The sequence below is a fragment of the Numida meleagris genome, chromosome 1 (genome assembly GCF_002078875.1).
Source record: "Numida meleagris isolate 19003 breed g44 Domestic line chromosome 1, NumMel1.0, whole genome shotgun sequence".
Lineage (NCBI taxonomy): Eukaryota > Metazoa > Chordata > Aves > Galliformes > Numididae > Numida > Numida meleagris.
Window position 1 is genome coordinate 28,781,002 of NC_034409.1, and position 15,182 is coordinate 28,796,183.

Consider the following 15,182-nt stretch of genomic DNA (forward strand, 5'->3'; position numbering starts at 1 on the left):
AGGGCTTTTTTTTTTTTTTTTTTTAAGTAATCCAAACCAAATTGCATTTTACTTCAAGAACTGAATAGCTGGATCACCTTCCTTTGCCTTTGTCTGATTATGATACTCTTCAGCCAAGAATAGCTAACTTCTGCATACTCTTGAGGAGACTTTTATCCTGCCAATGTGTTGGGGAGCTAGACAGCGCAGCCATGTCTGCATGCCACATCTGCCTCACATAACACATTGCCAGCTCGTTTGGATCTGCACATTATGCTTCCAGTCTTCCTCCACTCATACAGAGACAGGAGCAGTTTATTTGACCTGATAATCAGTAATTGTCAGCAATCAAAGTGAAACCGGCAGGATATTGGTAAGGCACCATCTTTAAAACTCGTCAGTATCTTTTCACTGAAAGATTAAAGGTAAATATTAACATCCCGAACTTCTGGCTTCAGTATTCACCATTACAATTATCTGAGATGAAGTTAGCTATGAAAAAGCAGCAGTGGTTCTGTAAAATAACAGAATTTTCAGAACATACTGAGAAGACTGCAAAATGTGTGGGTTTTTCCTTTTATCTCCATTTGTTGTTTGTTTGTTTGTTTGTTTTTCTCATAACAAACACACACAGAATTGACAGATCACAATATCTTAGATTCTTATAACCTGTATCACAAAAAAAAAACCAAAAAGATAATTTTTAGGAAAGAACTTACCAAAATCTGTCTTTCCTAAATGGTAATAAAACCTGAATAAAAATAAATAAATAAATAAATAAGAAACAAAAAAAAAAAAAAACCAGCAACAAGCAAAGCCAGATACCCAGTAGCTATGCTGCACTGCCAATATCTGCAACATAGCTGTTCACTTTATGCATGAACTTGCAAACTGCATTTTCCTTCTCAGGAATTAATTGCTGTGAGAAATCAAAATCTAAGCATTGATGAAGGCTTTCATCTGATCACTGGATTTCTTCATTTGTGTGTGCTTCCACAGTACCTCCAGGGACTTGTATATTCAAGTTGCTGATTCTCCTGTACGGATTAAACACCCTGGCCAGACAACAGGGATGTCTCAGAATCATTGCTCTTAATGAGACACTGTAATGCCTACTGGAAATCAAAGCGACAGTGAATTCGGAAAGATACAGTCCAACTAAAGAATCAAAGTACAGAGGATAATGAGGGCACAAGATATTCAAACTATAACAATCAAGAAAATTAAAGTCCAAAACTTGCAGAAGGAAAAAATTTGTTATATTTTTAAATCTCTTTTTCTTAAAAAATAAGGAAAGTCCTGTTAAGAACACTGAACCAGAAGAAAAAAAGTTATCAGTATCTTTTTTACATCATTTGAAATTTTTTGTCAGAAAATTGTCAGCCAAAATCAAACTCCCCACTGAGTGTGTCTGTCAGAGTTAAGTGATACCCATGGGGCGCACAGGGCAAGCCATGCAGGCAGCCTGCATCCTCTGAGGGCCCTTCCCATGCGGAGTTCATTTTGGTTTATGTTCCCCGAAGTATCGATGAACGGGCTGAGGGGATGATGACCTGGATCTGCAATATGCAAGCCAATTCATTTGCTTGAAAAAAAATTAGGAGGAACACCTGCTGTTCAAATACCTCCTGATGGAACAAAAGTAGAAATGTTCATAGCCTGTAGTTTGACATGGTAGTACAGACTCTTTATTTTTCTTTGTAGCAGCAGGACTGATCCTCAGGGAAAAAATGAGAAAGAAAGCACTTGAGAACATAAAATATCACTGTTTTATAACATTACAGACAGTGAACTCTTTTTTTCAAGCAGGTGTGGCATTTCATTCACTACATGACCAAAGTATCTGAAACTCTGACACTTCATACTGCTCTAAGACTTTTGTAGAACACATTGAGCGACTGTTATCTGAGAAATCAAGCTCTGCCGAATTATTTATGAAGAAGCAAACATATGAGCAATGCAGAAACATAAGCAGTAGAAGTTACATTTTTTAAAAATCAGAGGCCAGAGCAGCTGATGTAACATCAAATGTCTCCACTTCAGTCTCTGGACAGTACTGTGACTAATGTCAGCTATAGATCTGGATGTCCATTTGCAATAATCTGAGTATCTGTTTTCCTGGAATATGTATACTTTTTGAGTCTTTCAATATGTTCTTCTGCAAATCCAGTAGTACCATCTCACAGGTAATTTTCTGAAGCCTTTCTACTTACGCCTCCCTTTAACACTGCATATTTTACTATGTAACTCACTGTAATCAAAGGAACCAGAAGGACAGAAAAAAACTTTAATCCGTGGATTAAGTCAAATGGGAGAACTTGACTGAGAGCTTGTTTGAAAGAAAGTTCTAGAACCTGAGTGGATTTATACAACAAATATCCTATTGGTAGTACAGATTACATCTTGGATCTTCATACTCCAAATAAGGACATTGTCGTTTAAGTTAATAATTTCTCTTACTTTGAATATGTATAGGGGTAGAATGAGTAACCACTAATCAAAGAGAGGGATGGGGGAAAAAAAGTAGAAAAAAAAACAACAAAAAAAACCAAATGCAGTTAGGAGAGTCATTTTACAGAGTCATCCCATTCCTGCCTAGCTCTGGCACTATCTTCACCCAGCTTCTTTCTCTTCCTTCTTGCTGGAACCTTATTCTAGACAGTTGGACTGGAGCACTGGCTTCTCCCACCTAAAGGAACAGCGATATTTGGTTAGAACCCTGTCTGCTCTAACTACACAGGGAATGGAAATGGTAGAATATTCAGTATCAGCACATACAAACCCGAAGTATAACTATTCAAGCAGTATTTACTCAGAATTACTTTTGGTGCAACTTAAAGGCTATTTGAAAAACAGTCATATCTTTTCCATTGAAATTTGAGATAGCTAGCACTCATAAAATGAAGCATGAATAGCAATGACAAAACACTGATATAATGTAGGCAAATGGTGTGCAAGCATTGCCAAGAATCTCTGCAAATGCAGCTCTGTTCTCACCTGAAAGAGCTTTGCTAATATTCCTTCCGTGCTGCTCTAATTAGAATTTAGACACTGAAAGGAGAATAGCTTCCTGAACAAAAAAGCCACACACTAGAAACCAAATGGAGTTTTGAAAGAAAGAGATGCAAATTTATTTTTACCATAAAGGTGAAATGATTGAATTTGAACCTGAATAGGTTCTAGCACACTGTCAGTAAATCACATACCAGAACAAATGGGTTTGAATACAACCTGCACAAAACTACACAGAGTACCAAATAGAAGTGTACACCCATGGCAGTAGTTTCTATTTAAGGCATGTATATGTGTGTATAAGTGTCGAGAGTTTCACTCAACAAGGAAGGCAGGGAAGATCACATCCTATATTGATGGCTATGTAATAGGAAGCCACAAACCTGGAATGTCGCTGAAGTGCATTTGAAACCGAAATAGGTGTTCTCAGCCACAAGGACACTGAGTTGCTTTCCACAAGAGGACAAAAGCTGCTCACCATTTTATAAATGTGCAGAAAGAGTGAATACAAAACAGGTACTCATTACAGCTGGCAACTGATTTTTCTGACTTTCTGCTGCCTTCTCAAGATTTGTCAAACTGTCCCCCAAGCACATTAGACTCACAACCAATTCAAAGTTCAGTTTAAGCACATATTTAAATCTAATTATGTCCGATTCTTTTCCAACTTTCTCCCAGTTTGTTGGGCCGGCTGTAAAATTTACTTGTTAGAGATCCAGAATCACAGAAGTAGTGTAAGACACAAAATATCCAAGTTGACTTTTTGTATCTTTGTCAATCAATACAGGAATTCATTTTGATAAAACAGTGATGATGGAAGTATTGAGTCAAGCTTGCACAATGGAGAAACTTCTGCATATGCTACAGAACTACAGAAAAATATACTTTTAACAACAAAGGACAGGTTTCCAGCTTCAGTACAAAATATTGATATGTCTCATGAACATAGCAAATGTAACAGAGTAACAAATAACATTCAACATTTATGCATAAGTACTGTTTTCCTCGGGGTCTCTGTCTACAAGATGAATGCTTCCTGTGACCACTGACTCCTCTTGAGCTGATGTGTTCTCCAGCTGCTTATTTGTGCAATATGGAATGTGGCCACAAAAATACATGTAAATCCATGGGTTGGTGCAACTATTTAAATTGCCGAGAAGCATGATAATGGTGAATGCTGAACCTGGAAAGAAATAGTTAAAGGAGTAACAGAGTAAATAAAGCATTCGCAGAACCACAGAATCACAGAATTGTACATTCATACAAGTAAGTAACATTTTCTTTGCTTGATGCTTTCTGGTGTACCTATTCATATCTTAAAATTACAGTAATACTGGGAAATCCTCATACATTCTATGTAGTTTATGATTGTATGAGTTACAAAGCATACGGTATGCTTTTCAGAGTTAAATAGTTCCTTAGAGCTCTTCGTTTGGTGTAGCTGCTTTAAATTTAACATCAATAGCTAATCTGCTATACAGGTAGAGACAGAGATATAGATATTGATGTAAATACATGTAGAGTAACACTCGAATCACACAGTTAGAAAGAATTCTCAAAGATCAGTTTTTTTAAAATCTATGTATCTATTTTATGTGTATATGTCTTTGAGTTTTCAATAGGTGAACTTAAATAAAGTCACATACAGAGTCTGCCTTTCACAAAGAGGCAATAGTAAAAGTCTGACAAGATTAATCCTGTTTCAGCATAGTGCTCTTTGATATCTCTGCTATGCTTGCTTTTTTGCTTTATAAAGAGCTGTTTCACAACTTTTTATAGTGTAACAGACATTTCATCAAAATAATTTCAATATTAAAGTTAAAAATAAGATTTCTTATAACACCATTGCTCCATACACTAAGAAATGCTTATTTTATTACTCTGAATAATTAACTATTTCTTTTCACCTCGAGAGCCCAAAATGCTATGGTATCCAAAACCTCTAAAAGTCTGAACTGAAGCCCTGTCAGACCATGACTTTCACTGTGCTGTTTATTATTCTTTGAATTGTTCATCACTCAAAACACACACACAAAAATATCTGCTTACATCACATAATATGTGAAGTTCTCTGTATGTAAATCAGCATAGTAGGTAAACAATACATAAATCATGCTCAAATGCTATCACAACTTTTACACAAAAGCAAAGTCCACATATGAAGCAACATAGCAATGGGCTAGTCTGCCATGAAGCTATTAAAAAGGATGGAGAGTTTCTTACCTTCAGTGATGCCACTGGGGAACCACACAGACCACAGCTGTGCAATGAAGAATGGTGACCAACAGAGAACATATGCAACAACTGTCACCACTGTCATTTTTACAGTCTTGATCATAGCCTTTGAAATGCAGTTCACACTGCTGGCTCGGGATGGCAGGACTTGCTTCTGATTCGTTACTTCATATTCATTCTGTTTTTTCACGTATATATTTCTTTTGATTATTTTGCAAATCTTAACCTGGCATATGATGAGGATGGTCGAGGGAATGAAGAATATGACTATAAAAATCCAAGTCACGTATGCCTTTGGGCCCCATGGTTGAATAAATTCAGCCCAACATTCAAAGATACCGGGAGATATTTCAGTCTTAGAAAAAATAAATACCTGTGGTAGGCTAAGAATCAAGGATATACACCAGCTGGTGCAAATGGGAATGTTCCACAGAGCTCTCTTCTTTTGGAAAGTGACCATAGGGTAGCAAACTGCTTGATATCTGTCCACTGTCATGACCACTATCATATAAGTAGAGGCAAACATGCCTAGCAATTGCAGATACTTGATAATTCTGCACAAGAAATCTGGCCCTATGAAAATATCTGTAATATCCCATATGAGTTGAGGCAGCACTTGAAAAAAAGCTACCACTAAGTCAGCTACGCTGAGGTGCAGCATGAATACATACATCCTAGAGAGCTTCTTTCTTCTTCTCCACAGCACCAGAATGAGAATAAAATTGCCCACAGACGCTGTCAGAAATATCACCCCCAGTACAGCAATCTCTACTTGAGCTAATTGCTCATCTCTTTCCGGTCTTCCAACAGGATCTGAATTATTTGTCAAACTCGGGAATCTGTGAGGAGGACTTTTAGTCTGATGTGTGCTATCCTGCATAGGAAATGAAAAATTCTTCATAGTGCTCAGAAGTTACTCCCAGTAGCTGCTACTTGCGACTCAGGATGAAAGCTGTGAAGTGCCAGCCAGCAATAAACCAGCACGGGTTCAGGTTTCAGGATATCTTCAAACAAATCTCCTCCTGCTTGTGCAAACTAAAGCAGTGGACCTGTGTCTCAATGAAATTCTGCCTCTTGCTGGAGTGCAAAAAGGCTTTATATAGGCTCTGAGTGGAGCTTATGTAACTCCAGAGTCATCGAGTAGGCTGCCGGCACCCGAGCCAATAGCAGCGCAAGCCACACAAGTGGGCGAAAGACATAAATAAAGGGAGAACTTCACAGGCTCTACATAATTAAATTACTCACTTCAGTCAAAAGCTTAACTTGTAAATAGCTGTGGCCAAAATCATGCTTAAATGATATTACTCTTGGGAGTGCGTTCAAATGTTTTTTTTATGCAATGCAGAAGTGTGTGCTTCAGCTTAATCAGAAGGAATGTTTGTACGTAGATGGAAAGTTAGGCCCCTGATCTCAGATGCATCATAACTGCAATCCCCTGGGCTCCTGGGACACGATCACATCCTAAATGCAGCAGAGACAAATAAATACATTTTTCCAGAGTGGTTTGTTTTGTTTTGTTTTGTTTGCTTGAGTCACCTTATTCTGAAAGGGAAAAAAATGTCTTAACTGCCCCAAAAATAATGCTTTTATTTCAAGAAGAACTCGAGTTTTAGATTTTTTTTTCTCAGTAAAATAAAAAATAACACATGTAAAATAAATTACTTCAATGGGACCGTGAGTCTACTGAGAATTTAATTGGAAAAGAAGTGAAAATTCAGTGGAAAATTCAACTGAGTAAAAGGTCTTTAAAATAAAATACTTTTCTAGGGATTCTATTCAACAACAGTGCTAAAGGCTGAGAGGTCATTTTTTCACTACCTAATTCTTTTTATTTTTGTGCAGCGAGTGGTATCACAACCATAAGAGTGTCATTGTTCTTTCAGTGTAACTTTTGCATATTGGTAGTGGCAGATAAGAATAACAATATTGATTTAATTTCATTTGTTCTCCTTCAGTCTGTCCTCTCAATCTCAAAAAGATGGATTTGAAAAAAAGAATTAATTCAACATGAAAGGTAACACATATTTGTATGCAAAGTTGTCTGAAGACAGAGCACTCATATCCTTTTGGATAAGGTCAGAAGAGTGGTAATTTGAAGTTCTTCTGAGGAGGTAACTGATTAGGTTATAATTCTGTCCATGCTACATGAATAGCACACTATACATTCACACTATAGTACCTCTATACTGATTTATCCTTGTGATCAAGACTATGTTATAAAAGCAGCTGAGGAGTCATGTGAACAGATTTATGTCTCCTTGGCACTGAATGTTTTCATCAACAGACAGGGGTAGGGCAAAATGCATAAAAAGGATGCTGAGAGACTCCAAAGGTTTGTAGACACAGTGCCACTTCTTTTCGCTCCATCTCTTTTCCCCTTCCATCCCACCACGGGACTGACATTAATACCTCAAGCAAGGGTAAGCTTATGAGAGCAGACAAAAGACAAGAAGAACAACCTCAGTAAATTCTGCCACTGACAGCAGCTATTAGTATCCTTAGCCCAGATTTGTCTGAACACTGCTGCAGCTGCCTGAGTCTCTAACAGCTTCTCTCTATGATCGTGTTGCAAAGACTATGAATCATAACCACTTAATCTAATATACCTGATAATTTTTTCCTAACTGGAAGGCTGTCTGTAAAAAACTCAGATTCCAAAGGTTGCTCCTTTTTATTTTCCACTCAGTCTATAATCCATCCCAAGTAATGAGATGCAGCATGACAAGACAATAAGGGACAAAATGCTTTCACCTTTACACTTCACTTAGTAACTTTCAGGAGAATAAATGAATTGACCACAGTCTGAGAATGTCAGGCAATTCTTCTGGTTGCAAACACTCTGCTGCAGAACAGGCTGGCTGATCTTCAACTCTGCCTTCAGGTGAAGACAAAATTTCAGGTGTGTGCTACAAAATCATTTACCCTGACAACCTCACTGCATGAGTTAACAAAAACTCAGGCATGTTCTTTGTTCTTCTAGCAGGCTGAGTAAACACCTACATCTAGGCAGTGTTAGAACTAAGTGGATTGAAACATTAACATGATGAATAGAAGACAAAGTCCAGGGTTAGGTAAGGAAGATAAATTTACACTTTGTGATCTGAAAGATGATCAAGGAATTATCTCTAAAAATACTAGATTATGAAACACAAGTCATTTCTGGGATAGTATTGGAAGACTAATCAGAATGTAATACCATAATCATATTTGTATGATTTTCACAATGCATCATGTACAAGTAGACGTATTTTGAGCAAACATGCATTTTCACCTACACCTAGGACAGCAAGAACCCTGGAAATGCACAGATCTTTGGATGTTTAAGTGTAGCCTCAGCACCCAGAGCCTGGGCAGCACAAATGCTGTAATAGGTGTCAGACCCAGCATGTGGACACAGGCTGAAGGGCAAGCACACTGTAACACATAACCTTTGTCGGGTTTATAGAAGGGGAGGGGATCTACTTGTACAAATTGTCCTAGTGATGTAAGACTCTGCTCCATCTTGCTTATAATTAGTTCAATATACGTTAATGGTTTCACAACTTTATTATCGCGCCCTTTCCAGCTTTTTCATCCATGCTAGCTGACATTTAGGATAATGTTATACTGAAATCGATTCCACTCTGGGAATATAACTGTCTGAGAAAAGAAAAACAGAATAGCAGATGAAAATATTTAAGCAGTCTTAGCTGTTCTTTTACTCTGATAGTTCTTTCTCCTCTTGCCCAGCTTTCTTTCATTCCCAGCCACATCTGTCCAAGTTAAATTCTTTCCATAAATTATTTACTTTCAGTAGAGTGGGAAGGCACATTGTAATTAACATGTGCTGAATTTCTCAGTGTGGGTTCTCATCTAATGTTTGTGAGGTAGCTGGTAGGGAGAGATTCAGCTCACAGATTAAGACACCTAAATTTATGTGTCTGCTTAGAATTGCAATCACATGGTCATTCAGTGAGGGCCTCTTTTCCAATCTCCTGCTGAAACCAGGGTCAGCAGTGGATTCAGACCAGTTTACTTTGTGTTTGTCCAGCCACACTTTGAAAACCTCCAAAAGCAGAGATCCCACAACGCTCCTGGGTTATCTGTTCCAAGTACCTACTAATTGTCATAGTGGAAAAGCTTTCCTTCTGTGCCACCAGAACCTCCCCTGCTTCTGACCCATGTCTCTCAGGTTTCTTCCACAACCTCAGTGAAGAAGCTGGCTCCAGCCTCACACTGAGCCTCCCTATGGGTACTAGCAAGACTCTACTAGGCCTTCTGAAAGCCTTCTCTCCTCCAAGCTGAACACGTTGCACCAGGAGCCCTGCAGAAGATACTATATTCGAGGAGTTAGGGATCTTGAACAGGCCGTCTCTGCTCTACTGGGCCTTACACTTAAATCCTGTGCTCTGTGCTCGTGAATGTTATGATGCAGATGACATTACACCCTGTGAGAAGATATATGATTGCTTCACAAAATAAGAGGCTCCATGACATGGGAGGAAGGGGGAACCTCTTAACAGACAGGATGCTAAGGGAAGATCTCTCCAGTGCTGCACAAAAGCAGCATTCCTAGCATCTGATTAGACCTGATTTGCTCACTATCTATACTTTTTTAAATCTTCCAGCCCTCTGAACACCTCCATGGCCCTATGCCAAGCTCCCTTAAGATCATCAACATATTTCCTGTATGGGGACTTCGAAACTGGTGGCAGCACCCCAGACACAGCATAAAGAGCTCTGAGTAAAGGGGAATAACTATTTCTCCTGACCTATGGATTACATGTGAGATGTATCTCAATTCTCATCACATCCAAAATAAATAGATAAATAAATAGAAATCAAGCCTTCACTTCAGGGCTTAGACATAGGTATTGAGTACTGTTTGAGTTGCCCTAGTGATATTGTCCAAGATTTATTTAGAATCATAGAATTGTTTGAGTTGGAAGGGACATTTAAAGGTCACCTAGTCCAACTCTCCTGCAGCGAACAGGGGTATCTACAGCTAGATCAGGTTGTTCAGATACCTATCCAACCTGAACTTGAATGCCTCCAGGGATGGGGCATCCATCACCTCACTACCCTCATTGTAATTTTTTTTCCATATATCTAGTCTAAATCTCCCCTGTGTTAGTTTTAAACCATTTCCCCTCGTCCTATCACAGCAGACCCTGCTAAAGTATCTGTCCCCTTCCTTCCTGTAACTCCCCTTTAGATAGTGAAAGTCCACAATTGTCACCTCAGAGCCTTCTCTTCTCCATGCTGAACAGCCCCAGCTCTCTCAGCCTGTCCTCATAGGAGAGATGTTTCAACTCTTGGATTATTTTTGTGGCCCTCTTCTGGATGCTCTCCAACAGATCCATGTCTCTCCTGTACTGAGGACTCCACATCTGGACACAGTACTCCAGCCAAGGTCTCACCAGTGCAGAGTAGAAGGGCAAGGTCACCTCCTTCACCCTGCTGGCCACACTTCTTTTGATGCAACTCAGGATACAGTCGGCATTCTGGGCTGCAAGAGCACATTGCTGGCTCATGTTCAGCTTACCATCCACCAGTAGTCCCAAATCCTTTTTGGCAGGGCCGTTTAATATCCTTTCATTCCCCAGCTTGTTTCAACAGTGGGGTTGCCACAACCCAGATCCAAGACCTTGCACTTGGATTTGTTGACCCTCATCAGATTCTCCTGGGCTCACTGCTTAAACCTGTCTGGGATTCTCTGGATGACATCCCATCTCTCGGGCATGTTGACCTCACCCCACAGCTTGGTGTCAACCACAAACTTGCTGAAAGTGCACTTGATCTCACTGTTGATGTCACTGATGAAAATATTAAAGAATATCAGTCCCAGTAGAGATCCCTGGCAGACACCATTCATCACTGATGTCTATCCAGCTGTTGACAGTAACAACAACAAAACTTCTAAAAATCATCAGTTGTTTCATCTCATGACAGGCATGAGATACAACTTGTTATTAAATACAACTTGTGAAGACAGTACATTTCCATTCTTTTATTTTGGAATGCATAAATAAATTCTAAAACCTTACTATTTAAGCAAAGATCAAATAGAAAACACTACTGTCTGCTTTTGACTTACAAAACCTGAGTCCGTCTCTTTTACTTGTGACATTCTGTAGATCTGAAGAGCTAGTAGATAATTGCTACTGAATTCATCAAGTAATGAAAACCAGTTAATTAAGAAAAACAATTTTTTGCATAGTTGGCTACATCTCCAAAGGATTTTGAAGAAATCGAAAATTTTTTCCTTAGTGGTGATATTATCCTATTTTTTTAAAAAATCTTCAAACATAGAAAACATGTACCTTAGAACCTGTAGGATAAAAAAAGAGAAGCATGCAGATTCAGTTATCAAGAACATGGTATAAACACTGACTTCTTACTTAAAATGTTTTCATATGAAACACTTAGTTAGCAATATGTTCCAGAGGAGACAAAAAAAATAACATAGTGTATTGAAATTGTTGTCATGGTAGAGAATACATTCTAGGGGATGCATTAAGTAACATAAATATATACTAATACCAAAAATGTAACTCATTTTTGGCGTAGTATAGTTGCTAGCAGATGGATTATTTCACTTAGTGAAATAGAGATTTCATATTTTAGATTCATATTTTTTCAGTATTAAAATACAGCTTATTTCCAGATACAGCATATAAACAACTTTGTTGTAAGTTGTTTTTACTGAACTAAAATCACGACCACCATTTTGCTGCTGCACTGGTACAACTTTCTACAGTTATGGTTTCTTAAAAAAAATTCCACCACTAACTCAGTATTTATACTAATGTGTATGGTTCTTTGGACAAGGAATAAAGATTTACTCCAAAACTATATAGTTAGAAGTTATTAGAGAGAACCTTTAGAAATAAAGCAGCCTCAAATGCAACAGTTAAACCCAAGGTGCCAACTAAAGACACAGAAAAAAAAAATACTGAAAATAGTATTGCAGGCAGCACATGTATAATCATCCAATAAAGACAACTACTAACGCTGTTGTCTCAACACAGTAAGACCCAAAGAAGTTTTGTGTAAGAAGCAGAAGTCTTGGGAAACACAAAAGACTATTAGAAAGTAAGTCTGGACAATTCAAATTCTCATCAATATTCAATCCAGACCTACTTTAAACTACCTCAAATGTTCAAATTAACATTATAATAAACATGGAATAACTTTCTGTCCTGCTAAACATGTTTATATATGGAAAGTGGAAATTAAACTCTTCAAAGTAGATCAAGCTCTTAGTTGTACATGCCTATGTTCTGTATGCACACCTGTGTGCACGTGTGTGCAGAGGTATGCGTGTGCAGAAGCTGCTCCCCCCACACACAGCTCAGACGCCTTTCACCTTCTGTGAAATTATGTTCAGAGTAGTATGCTAACTGTGTGTTTGAAGGAAGGGGGAGTTACTTCAGTAAGATTAATAGCTACATAAAAAATCCAGCTTTATATACTCAAAATGTTGGACTGCAACACATCAAATTACTATAATTATTCTTAGGCAATATTTTGGACCAAGACTCTCATAAACTAAGTGCAGCAGGAATTAGCCCCAGGCATTAAAGCTGGAGAAAAACAGTAGGTATTGGCCCCCTCTGGCTCATAACTAGATTATTACAGGTACTCATCACAGAACAGTAAAGCTGTCTACGTAAATTACTACGTGACTCTTTTTGATCCCTAACGATGTTGTGTCCAAGAGAATAACTTTTTAACCTTTTCCAGTAAACTTAAAACTTTATTATTCACCAGTGCTGACATCATTTTTCGTGCATGTTTCTGATTTCAGAGCTGTTACTAACAGCAGGGAGTGAGAGTCCCACTTGGCCTGAAGACTAAGTTTTCTAGATTCACATAGTTGAATTATGGTGGTAGAATTATTTTCCACATCCTGTAGATCATTCTCAAAATAACACCTTATTCCCATTGCCACTGTAAAAATTTGTGCAACTTTAATAAACCGTGCTTAACTGCACAGTGCTGAGCTTTTGCTGGTATTTCTATATCTTTCATCAGGATAGTTTATACTGAGACATAAATCAGTCTTCATAATTTAGGTATGTAAGCTTCTTCCAAAACTTGTCTTTTTAATTTGCAGCATTCCAGGCAGTCTGGATAGTCCATTAAGATACTGAATGGCATGCCAGTTCATCTGCCACCAGTGCTGTGGAACACAGCTGACAGAGAAGGATACCCACAGGAGCCTCTCTGAGCCTCCAGGCAGAGCTAAGTGGTGAAATAATGTGTAACTTAGGAGAAGGAGTTCTGGCTTAGAGATTGAATGGTTTTGAAGAATAATGTCAAAGTATTCCTTCAACAGATGAGTAACTAGAAATAGAGTTTTTGAACACAGGAACAAATGCTAAGAGGGAACTGGGCATAACACCTCAAGACCTGGTACAAGGGTCAGACTTACCTCAATGCTTAAAATAAAGACAAAGTAAACAGCAATGAGTCAGTTTCTCAGACAACATTGAATAAGTAATAGCAAACAATAAGGACAGTGAATTAATTCCAGAGTACCTAAAAGAACTGTGTGTTTTGACCTCTTCCATTCTTGCCAAGAATTTTGTCTGACACATACGCAATTATACCCTCAGCCAGATGCTGCAGTAATGAAATTCACATCTACCAGTTCTTGCATGCTGAAAGATAACAGAGCAACTATTATAGTAATCACAGAGGGATGAAAAGGAATTGTAATATGACCTCTAGCGTGAGTCTGAATTACAAACTCTAAGTAATCTACTGCATTATTCATAATTACTATGTAATTATTTGATTAATACATTCTTATTTTTAGCAGCTAAGTTTCTAGAATGCACAAAGGCCCCAGTCAAGGCCAGAGACCATTCACTATGGGCTGTGGAGGAGCAGGAAATCAAGGCTAACTGTAAGGAATATTAAGTAGCAATAGAATCCAACACCCCAGTTTAGGGAACCAAGTTCCTTTATTTTATGTGGGAAGCATGTGAGTAGCAGAGAATATAAATGAATAGAAAGGGACATAGTGGAAATCCCAGATAGAGATTCTAATTGAGTCTTAACTCCCAAGTCTGGTATCTTCATCCTCTGAAAATGCAGAGCCTGTAATTCTAAAGGTGTCTTAGAATCATTCCTTCAGGGAACACACTGGGACTAATCCAGTTATTTTAAATGGGGTGAGAAAAATGGAGGTCTGTGTGTAGGGAGAAGAGAAACAGGAGGAAAAGGAAGAAAGAAGAAAAGGAATAAGGTCATTGACAATACATAGTGTAAAACTATTTTGAACAGAATATTTGACCAGGTGATTCAAGAAAACAGTTCAGTGCCATTTTCAGCTTCAGGAAGTTTAAATACATATTTCTGATTCCATAAGAAAATGTATTGCTCCTTGATGTATTTGCAATGCAAAGCATAAAATGCTTTCTTCTTCTCTTGTTGAAACTTGGTGACTATGCAGAAAAGAAGGTTCATGGAACCAAGAAAAAACCACGGAAACCATAGGTAATCTTTAAAGCTCCCTTCCAACTCAAAACATTCCATGACTGTCTGAAAAAAGGACATAGCTCTACATCCTTGCGGCTAAAGCACTCCCATGGGAAGGAGAAGGACAGGCCATGCCCCGGTGTTTCATCCTGTATGTACCTTTTATATCAAAAACTACTGCAAAGTGAGAAGAATCTGAAGAACTAAGATCAGAAGCTATGGTCATCTTTGTCAGTGACTTCCTAACCATGAGATAGAAGAGTCGTATGTACTTTTGAACTTACCTTCTATATTAGTACAGTTACTTCTGCAATTTGGAAAACAATAGAAAAGATTCAATGAGAACAATTTGCATCTTTTCTGGTTATAGTTCATGAGGTTGCATGCACTGCATAATGCGTCACTGAAGGGAGCCAGTCTGAGACAGAATCTGAGCAGCCACAGTAGCAGCACAAAGAGAGAAACACTAGGTTTGATTCGGTGTGACT

The 15,182-nt window shown here is 38.2% G+C and overlaps 1 protein-coding gene across 1 annotated transcript; it reads right to left on the reverse strand.

Moving 5' to 3' along the window:
• LOC110392818 (arg8-vasotocin receptor-like) lies at nucleotides 3,906–6,127 on the reverse strand. The gene is made up of 2 exons (XM_021385182.1): nucleotides 5,215–6,127; nucleotides 3,906–4,174 (listed from the first exon to the last, which is right to left on the reverse strand). The coding sequence occupies exons 1-2, from the start codon at nucleotides 6,125–6,127 to the stop codon at nucleotides 3,975–3,977; spliced, it is 1,113 nt and encodes a 370-aa protein (XP_021240857.1). The 3' UTR covers nucleotides 3,906–3,974.